This window comes from Populus nigra, chromosome 17 (assembly GCF_951802175.1).
Source record: "Populus nigra chromosome 17, ddPopNigr1.1, whole genome shotgun sequence".
Taxonomy (NCBI): Eukaryota; Viridiplantae; Streptophyta; class Magnoliopsida; order Malpighiales; family Salicaceae; genus Populus; species Populus nigra.
In genome coordinates, this window is record NC_084868.1 from 7,405,968 (window position 1) to 7,416,546 (window position 10,579).

The 10,579-nt window shown below is 30.9% G+C and overlaps 1 protein-coding gene across 1 annotated transcript; it reads right to left on the bottom strand.

The window, feature by feature from the left end:
* Positions 1–5,342: 5,342 nt before the first annotated feature.
* LOC133677043 (uncharacterized) lies at positions 5,343–6,436 on the bottom strand. The gene is made up of 3 exons (XM_062098883.1): positions 6,154–6,436; positions 5,839–6,014; positions 5,343–5,585 (listed from the first exon to the last, which is right to left on the bottom strand). The coding sequence occupies exons 1-3, from the start codon at positions 6,224–6,226 to the stop codon at positions 5,565–5,567; spliced, it is 270 nt and encodes an 89-aa protein (XP_061954867.1). The 5' UTR covers positions 6,227–6,436; the 3' UTR covers positions 5,343–5,564.
* Between the last annotated feature and the right edge of the window lie 4,143 nt (positions 6,437–10,579).

The window sequence follows — 10,579 nt, forward strand, 5'->3', positions numbered from 1 at the left end:
ATATTTGTATTTGGGGTAAAGAAATATAAATTTAGATTAGTAAGGACTTAATGAGTATTTTGAAAGGCTTAATTAATTTTATTGAGGATTTAATTATAAGAAAAATTATTTTTTTGGAGTCAATTTGGGTATTAATTGGAAGAAATTGTAGTTCAAGGACTGAAATTGAACTTTGAAAAGTTTAATTGGTTAAATAAGGGGTTTAATTGTGAAAAAAATTAAAGTTTGATAGCCATTTAGGAGTTTGATTGAAGAAATTCAAAACTAAGGACCAAATTGTAAAAGGCACAAGACTTCAAGGGCTGAAATTAATTAAATCAGGGTGGAAATTAAAGAAAATCGAAAGTTTAATGGTTAATTAAGGGTCCAAATGCTCAAATCAAAAACTAAATACCAAGTTAAAAATGATGCTAAACTCCGGGGTTGATGATTGAGTTTTGCAGAAGTGAAATTGCATGAAATTAAGAGTTTGGGAGGGAATTACATGTGCAATTAAAAGCAATTGGAAGAATAAGGGTTAAAATGAAATCTATCAGACCCCAAATTAAAAACTCTAATTTCAAGGGATTTAACCTAGATGATGCGTCGTTCACCCACTGTTCATCTTTTTCCTTGATAGTTTTGGATGATCGGGTTAACACCTTCCAAGAACTCGTTGTGGAGTTTTAGACCTCTAAATGGTATGATGGTTTTTTTTTGTAAATGAAAGAAGAATAACCCCTCTACAACCCCATTTCATGAAAGTGGACGTTTACATCCTAATTTGTTCATTAAAGTCTTAAACATCTTGTCCCTGATAAGCCATCACTACAATTTCAGATTTTGGGCTGATCGAGTTGACATGTTTGGATAAATGAATGTGAAGCTACAGACCTCTAAATTAATTAAGATTGGATCCAAATAAAAGGTATACACATCATCTACAAATCTTAGGTGGTTTCAAATAATATTTACATCGGAGTTGCTCTAGCGAAACCTCAAAAGTGCTCAACTAAGTTGGCCTAGATTGTGACACCTATTTTTTTTATATAAAAAACACTTTTTTTTTTCCTGTGTACAAGCTTCTCAAAAAGTTTTTATCAATGACTTTAAAACCTCCCTCTCAAGATCAAAAGGCAAGAAATAGCTTTTTGCCCTTCAAGTTTAGCAAACCACTAAATACCCCTAAAAACAAAACCATCATTGCAAAACCAGCCTAGAACAAGAGCTTCTAGTTGATAGCTTTTGTCCAGAACTCTCTCATTTTGATCAAAGGGCTGAGTTTTGATCAATATTTGAGAGAATCCATAAAAAAACCTAGAAAAAACCCTAGAAATATCCCTAGAAATCAAAGAAAAAAAAAGGAATAAAAAATATAGAGAAAAATATGAGTAATTAAATACCCTCTGGAAAGATCCTATTGTGAAGGTTTAAAAGCCTAACACAGAAAGTCAAGCAAGCTTTAGAAATAAAAAAGGGAAAAGGGAAAAGGGAAAGGAATAAGGAAAAGAAAAGGGAAATAATAGCCTATAGCCACCAAGCTTGGAGAAGATATACTCTTGTGAAAACTCAAGGGTGGAGTCTATGTGGTCTATCCATTCTTTTTTTTTTTTCAATTTTTAATGACAATTTTTTAAATTTTTTTAGCATCATTTTGTGTTTTAGCATTTACATGGATTGATGAATGAAAATATTATTTTCTTTGCTTATTGTTTTTTTTTTTAAGTTAGTTATTAATATTTGTTAGATGTTTAGAATGGTGTTTGAATGTTGTTCTTGCTGAAATGAGTGTTTTTTGGAATCTACCAAATATGGTAGTAGCTATTTGATGTATATTTTTGGGTTGTTAGTTCATGTCCTGGGTTCTTGGATTTGGTTTTTGTGCTAAAGAGTCAGTTTTGAATTGAAGTTTGATATTTTATTGGTTATCAATGGAGTTGCAATTTTGGAAGTTGAAATCTTAAGCATGTTTTGAATGATTTGATGTTATTTGTATTGTTTTTGATTCAAACATGTTTTTTATGAACAATGTAGTTAATTTATATAGACCAAAAAATGAAAGTATAGAGACCTAGAAAGTTAATTTCTTGATATGACAGTAATCCTTATTTTCTAGGCAGCTTGAGTTCGTGTTCTTCATATTCATCCGAAGAACATTGTCTTGAATACCAGATTTAAGTTTTCTTTTAAGTTTATTTTTGTCTTTGCATGTTGTACATCATCATTAATCAATAATCTAGGTCGTTCTTGTATCATTAACATGTTTCTAAGCGTTTTAATCTTAGCATTTAGTTTCAAACCGGCATTGATCCACGAGAAGCTAAGGTCTGCCGGTAAAACTGGTTATTAAAGGGTTTTTTAGCTAGCTTGATAGACATGCAAAAAACTATCAAAAAATAAGATTGAGGATGCTACCTTAATCTAGAATGGTACGAGGAATGTGTTTTCTTTTTTTTAATCTTGATGAGAGGCAAAACAAAGGAGAAATAGAGAGCTAAAGTTTCTTCCTCAAGCAGGCTGACATCCTATTTACAGAAACATGGTTTTGAAAGATAAACTATACAACACATCATTCAGCCCTTTAGTTTCTTGATTTTAAATGGAACAACATCATTTGATTAATTTCATTTAGGTCCTTGAATTTTTGTGTTCTTTTAGTTATAGTCCTTGATTTCAAGAATTCTCACTTAGGCTTCCAATTGCTCTTTTAACTTTGAAGTTCTTACAATTTAATCCCTAATATTCTATAATTTTCATCCTCAACTTTGGCTGCTTTTTTATTTTGGTCATTAACCATCCAATTTGTGCAATTTTCCTTAATTTTGCCTTGAATTCAAATTTTTCTCTTTAATTAGGCTCTTATTTGAATGAAGTGGACTTCCAAACTTTGTCATATTTTCCATTTTGATCCTTGGTCTTCCAATTACTTCTATTGTGACCAATTTCAACCCTTTCCCCCTAATTTCTCTTTAATTAAACCCTTAATTGCATTCCTACATTATTTTTTGACTAGTTGTAATTTAAATTTTTGCCCGACTGTAACCCAAATTGTATTTTATTTTTGAAACCTTTTTTCTTCAAAATTATTTTTTTGAAAACCATTTTTTTAAAATCTTTTTGTTTGAAAATGGGTTTTTTCAAAAGACATTTTCTGTTTTTTTATATGAGGAAAAAAATAAGGTTATGATAGAGTTCAAAATACAATCACTCAGAAAGGTTTCGAAGTGTAATTTGAACTTTTTAAATTATCAATCAATGATGATAATAGAGTTAAAGGATGTTCATGAGGCGAGATTCCATGTACTATATCACTTATTAGCATATAAATGGAGCTATTCTTTGGGTCTTGTGGTTAGCTATTATTTTATATTTCAACTTGATTTTTTGTTTATCCTCATTAATTCAAGTTGATTATTTAAGTACAATAATATAAAAAAAAATACAAGTTTGTTTAGAAAATAAAAAAACAACTTTAAGTTCTTTATTTAACATTAAATATCTTATACTAATTCAAAAAGCTAGATGAAGAATCTTAGGATTATGAAAAATAGAAAATCCTAGGAAAACTCCTTTTGAAAGATAATCCCTAAGATTCTTCATCTAGTTTTTGTTTCCATCTAGATTGCAAAGGTATGGTTTTTGAACAAATACCTCTTTTTTGTTGATACATTTCCAATGAGTAAATAAAAAAAAAATGATCAACCAAGAAAAGTTTGAATAAATAGTTGACTTGATAAAGTCCTAATCGATCAAGGAAATGTGATCGACTATAAAGAGTTTGAATGTGCGTTAAGAGTTATAAAACTTAATTTTATTTAAAAGGAAAGTCTTCAATATAGTTTTTTTTATCCTATAATAATATTTGTATAAGATTAGAATTATATATTTTAATAGGATAAATGATGGTCTACCCTATACTTGTAATTTCAATATAATTTACCTTTTTTTTATTTTTATTATTTTTTTAGAATTTTTTTTATTTAAAAATAATATAAATCATATTTTAAAATTTCCTTTATAACTTAAGTTTTCTTTAAATTTTTTCATTCTTATGATTATTCTTACTTAAACACCTGCTTTTTTATATACGTGGTGATGGAATAAATAACATTTCAAAGATTCGAGGCTTCGTATTTCCACATTCTATTTGATTTTGAAGGCTGCTTAGTCCCAGTTTAAAAAACGAAAAATGGATACCCGTAATTGATTCAAAATGAAGAATCAAGGTCAGCACTACTTTTTTAACTGGCAAGTCAATCGTCTTTTAAGTATAATTTGCACAAACTATTCCTATATAAATTTTATTTACACTTACCAGGAACACGCGCACAGATTAATTATATAAGATCAAGTATTTGATGTATAATAATTAAGTCATAGTTTCTATGTACCAGAAAAGTTACTGTTCAACGCATAGACTTCTGTTTTTTGTTCAGGATGGAGAAATAGGAGGACATGTTTCTTCGTGCTCCACAATATGACCAAAAACTATTGCTGGTCAATGGCTAAAACTAATGCGGGTAAGTCTCTGATGATTAAAAGTTAACATTTCCTTTGAAAGTAATAAATTCAAATTCAGAAAAGGTAAGTTTGCGGTGAAGGATTTGTAGACTGTCAACTCCCATGGGCCAAGGGGTCTCCCTATGAACTGACAAAGAAAAATAGAGACAGCAGAGTACACACCAACTCCTAATTTCTGAAAAGCAAGCAAAGCCTGCACCATCAAACTTCAAAGATAATTACTTCAAGCAACTGGTGTGGATTCTGAGGCTTGCTTGAGTTCGAAACTCAAGTTCCCAATCAATGACAGGTGCATGTTGTTAGGATTTTTATGGTTCGTATGCAGTAATGCAGAAAGCTAGGAGATTAGCTATGGTTATTCTTGCAGGAGAGTGAGACCTTCGAGATCGTTTTGACAATAGTGCGATTAAACTAACCATTTTCATATGATCAATTGTTGCAGAATAAAATCTTGTAGCTCTAGCAGCTTGAGAAATAGCATTCCAGATTAGATTAGATCAACAATATGTCAGATAAAAAAGAGTGCTATATGCAATAAAGTATCACATTTTAAGAAATATATTCTTAAAATAAGTGAAATGAGTCTCCTGCATGCTTGTACCTTACTTCAATGAATCAATATTCGAGTTGCAATAATATAATGAAAGATTACTATTTTTCATGTAAGGACCATTGAGAGTTGTATATAACAAAAAATTAAAACATTGAAATATATTCTTAAGCCACGAAACCCACATCAACAGGTTTTTACCACCAAAAATGAACATTTTAGAAGGCGTCGATTTAAATCCATGTGTGGCCTAAAAATATCTGACAGCATAACTAGAGGAAACATCTAGATCTCGACGGAACAATCCTTCATAAAACTTGAAGATACGCAACAGTTACACGAACTCAGCAGCTTAGATCACACAAACAACATTTACAGCCATTGCAGAAAGTTGAAAAATGACAAAAGATTTCATTTCTCAACATGCAAATGTTCTATCCGTACCTAAGAGATCGAAGGAACTAAAGTGTAATAACTTGAAACAAAACTAATACTTCCTCCACATAGCTCTCTCTCATCCATGAATTTTTTTAGCCTGCGAAACACAAGCAAAGACAAGACAAAACGGTTAGTCGAAACACAACAGCTAGTCATGCACACACCAGCTGGAATCTTAATTAAAAACCTGTCATCAATTTGCAGAAAGGGGCAAGTTCCATATATCATATATGTAACCCTTGTAACATCCTCGATATTATTTCCCTATGAACGAGGTCTACCATGCATGTTACTTTTCACTTGGCAATCTTACTTGATAACTTAAATGATTAATTTGTACTTGATCTTACTTGTTCTCCGTTATTACCACCTCTGAAACCTTGGGGTTTATGAGATGTCTTGACAGTATCTTGATGAATCCAAGGCCTGCCATGAAAATGGCCAGGAGGAGGCATAACTGACGAGTGAGTCTCTGGTCCTCTATAATCAATCTCATAAACCTCTGAATCTGCCACTTCAGATCCTCCTACGGAAAAAAAAACATCACCAAATTAGCTAACCCATCCTTGATAATATATATAAAAGGAACCCAAGTTTTGCGGCTACACATTAAAAAACTCCAACGATATATTTGAGAAGATACATAATATATAATAATTACAAACCTCTAGAAATGTGAGGCGTGACAAGGAGGAGGAACAGAAGAAAGACCGTGGAGATGCTAGAGTTAAGCTCCATGGAAATCCAAAATAAATTATTTGTGAGAGTTAAAAAGTGTCATAAGGTCGACAAGATGGTCTTGTATATATGTTGAAGAAGGGATATATAATTGAAGTAATCAGGGGGTCACGGGAAGAAGCACCAGGAAGGCAGTTGAGGTTGTATTTTCTTTCAGCTTTTTGGCAAATTGAAACCGTCACAATCGACACAGCAATAAGTTGCAAGGTAACGATGTAGCTGTGTTGGGTTGGAACATTAATGTTTGTGTAACCATACCATATACCTAAACTTTAATGTTTTAAGTATTTCCTCCATTTTTCGTTTTTTGTTTTTCAATGGTGTGGACAGCTCCATGTGTGTATTATTGTAATGTCCTGTTGAGGGACATCCCATTTAGCTCAATTGGCTGGATTTCACATTACTCACACCTACTTTTGCTATTTGTGTTTCTTCATGTTTATCAAGCACTAAAGTTATCAATTCTTTAAAATCATTGCATAATACTAGTTTAAGGTGGAAGATGGGTATGATCAATTATAATTATATGTTCGTAGTTGGGAATAGAATGATCTGGAACTACTTTTTGAACCCTAAATACCCTAAGCATAAGCCTAGCCCTACGGTTGATCAACACAAGGGGCCGCGCGGGGAGATCCGGTGGACAATGTTAAGCTCTTCAAAACCATGCAAGTTCGACTTGGAGATTTGAGATTGAGAAATTAGAATATGGTACAGAAAGCAGAGAATGTAGGTCAAGTGAACTCATTAATAGGAAACACACCTTAATCTAAACCCAAAGATCCTTCTTAAAGATTGCAATGGATATTGATCCATCAAGTGCTGAGTCTTGTCTATTTTTACTTCAATTTTTTCATGAAGTTTGATTAGGTAAGATAACGTCAAACTTGGATGATGTACTACTTCTATATTAGATTCCACAAATGTAACTTCACGAGACAGGCGCCCCTTTCATTATCCACGAACAAATCTGTATACATGCTTCGTAAAGGAATAGTATGCAAGTTCATTCGGGTGCTGGACGACTTCTCCTCTCTACCAATATTCTGCTTCTTTTGGCCGTAATTAATGAACAAATTAATTTATTAGTATCTTTTTAACTTGTAAGGATTTAATTAGTCTCAAACTTACTGTTTGTGGGATATATATTACCAAGCTTACCAAACTTGACACTCAATTTTCTCTTCCATGATGTCTTTGGGGGACCTTGCTCCCAAGTGCTCAACAACCTATCATGATAAAACATTTCACCTCCACATCTTCCTCTAGTCTTAGTAACCTTAATCTGATCTTGGGGATGAAATTAGCCATGATTTGTCAAATTAACTCTTCCTTAAACTCACGTAATGTCGCTTCTCAATGAAATTATTATTAACTCCCATGGATAATACAATATTGGACAGGAAATTCTACCTTGTAGAGTGGAGGTTTCTGATCCAATATCCCCGCTTCCTCTCTGCTTAGACCCAAATATCAATTCCCATCAATAAATTATACCAAAATAAGGAATAAGATCACTCTATAAGTAAATCTGCATGTGAGATAGTTTGACTCTTCTCCCCTCAATTAAAATAAGAAATTAAATTAAAAGAAATTCACATCTAGCCCTTGCTAAGAAAATATCAGCAGATGTTTATTAACACCAAAAGTTTATTGCCCCTCTAGAAATTTAGGGAAAACAATTAGCTTAAAGATTCTCAGCCAGCTCCTTGAACTTCTTGATCAAAGTCCTCTGTTAATTTATTTAATTCTTAGGTTTCATCCATGACTGAGAGAGTGAATTATGTACGTTGAAATCGCATGACCTCATTGAGATTAATATTTCTTAAATGGTCAAAATAATTATTTTAAAATGAAAAAAAATTCTTTATTAACCTATAGATGGAATTGAACAGTAACTATCGATTAAAAAATAATAGTCGAGGGACTAATAGGTTCAAACTTTTTTTATTTAAGGACTTGCACAGCTTAATTTAATTAAGAACCTTTTTTGGCCAAGAAATTAGGTGATCAATTAATCTGGTCCAATGAAGTACGAATCATTTTCGTGGGAATTATTAGTGGGCCTCAAGTGTTGTGACGACGTTAGTTGGATGGATATGGTTGGAGGATAAACATCATCAATATGTATCTACAAAGATAAAAAAGGCTAAATGTAATAATCATATGGTGAGTTTGCAATGATTGGAATTTTTTCGTGGTCAGTTCTAAAAATTAACCAGTCAAAGAGTATACGTGGATTCCACTAAACCTGGGCCTCATTTCATTGGTCATATCATCTATCGTGAAAATCATATCGAAGTGACAAAAGAAAAAGGCTAATTAAATGGCTGTTATATATATAAAGTATAAATCTAGTGGGTGTTTACTGTTGAGTCGGTAGTACTGTTGACATATTCACAAAAACAATATGGCGGCATACTTTGTATTTTCAATAAATTATTTTGGTCATTGAAGTTTTATTTTGTATAATTTAATTCTAATTTAAAACTAATTATATTTTAATTCTTAGTTAAAAGTGAAATTAAAAGAAGAGAAATTGAAATGAAAAAAATAACCAAACATAGATGGCATGCCTATGAAAAATATACCTAAGTCTTCGATCTTTAAAAATAACACAATTTATACAATATAGATCTTTTTAAATTTAAAAAAAATCAATTTTGATACATAAGTTTAGTTTTTTGTGTTATTTTTCAAACACTTATTAGAGAGGGGATAGAGAAAGAGGGGTTGCTGAATTCCATTGATGAGAGAGAAATTCATCGCTCACTCTATTTCCGACCACCAAAATAGATTTTTTTGGTGTCCAAGGATTTCATGAGATGAAAAGGGCTTCAAGGTGATTGTTTAGAGTCTTGATGTTGTATGAAAAATCGAATCTAAGTCAAGAAAGTCAAACTAAATCAGTTTGATTTAAGGTTTTTGGACTATTTTTGGACTTTTTAGAGTTGATGGAATTATTTGTGGGTATTATAAGAATATTGATGAGGTGTTTTTGTGTTAAAATAGCTTGAAAATTGGGTTTTTTTTGGCAAAAGATTAGTTATCTGATTTTCCAGTCACCACTGTGGTGGCCAAATTCTAAGCTTGTAGATGACATGTCGTTTGTCTTGGCGAGTGACGTGTTACTAGCTAAATATTTTTTTGGCCCTCTTCCTTTTTTTTAGGTTGAATATAAATTTAAGAGAAAGAAATATTGAATCTAGTTGAGTTATGATCTGAGTTATATGTTTGACAAGTTGAGTCACAGTAACCAAACTATTATTTATTTTTTTTATTAATTTTTTTATATATCTTTTCTTAAATAATTTTTAAATTTATATTCAATTAACATCCATCATTTATGATTTTTTTGTTTATTTAATATTTTTTTGAATAGAAATTGTTTTTTAATAGTGTTGTGCATATTTAATTTTTGAAAAGATTATTTTGATTCATCTATATTTTTTTAATCTTTTGTATACAAGAATTTTATTTTTGAAAATAAAAAATATTTATTTTCATTTACATACAGTTAAGATAAAGAGAATAAGATAAGCCAGATTCTTCATTATGATGAAAGTTCGATGTGCAGTTTTTCATAAATTGTTTTTCACTTTTATTTATTTAATTAGTTTAAAATGTGTTTATTTTTAATATCATTTGATTGAATAAAAATTTAATTTTAATAAATAAATTTAATAAACACAACCGGGTAAATATGTTTTCTTGCAAGATTAAATATCTTGATCTATATATGTTTTTTTTTATTTTTCCAGTTTTATTTTTAGTTATTATTATTATTATTATTTTTTTATTTATTAACACACATAGTTCTTAATTTATTTGATTACATGTACGTAAAAACTTTTCAATTTACACTTAATTTTTTTATTTACAAAAATGCATCGAAAAAGTTTGCCTGTATAATTTTTTTATAAGAGAAAAAAACTACTTACTCACAATGGAGGGCAGGTCAAATAAGTGTGTGTATATGTGCGCGCGCGCGCGCGTGTATTGTCTTGTATCTGTTCGCAACAAGCTAAAGCTTGCCAATAAAAACAACTAAAGATGTATTTGCCCCTAAGTACACACAGAGGCGGAACCTTTTACAATGCTAAGGAGGGCTGTAGCCCAGGTAAAAAAAAAATTAATAATCCACTTTTTTTTTTATTTTTTACATAACAAACCTAAACACTGCCCACTTTCCCTTGCAATGTAACAAAAAAAATTTAATAATCCACTTTTCTTTTATTTTTTACATAACAAACCTAAACACTGCCCATTTTCCCATGCAATGTAACAAAAAAAATTTAATAATCCACTTTTCTTTTATCTTTTACACTACAAACCTAAACACTACCCACTTTC

Bases quoted from the DNA above. Each gene is read 5' to 3' on its own strand.
- LOC133677043 (XM_062098883.1), bottom strand. From the start codon at position 6,226: ATGGAGCTTAACTCTAGCATCTCCACGGTCTTTCTTCTGTTCCTCCTC. The intron at 6,015-6,153 runs GTTTGTAATTAT...TTTTTTCCGTAG, and splicing joins CACGCCTCACATTTCTAGAG to GAGGATCTGAAGTGGCAGAT. The intron at 5,586-5,838 runs GTAAGATCAAGT...TGTGTTTCGCAG, and splicing joins GTGGTAATAACGGAGAACAA to GCTAAAAAAATTCATGGATG.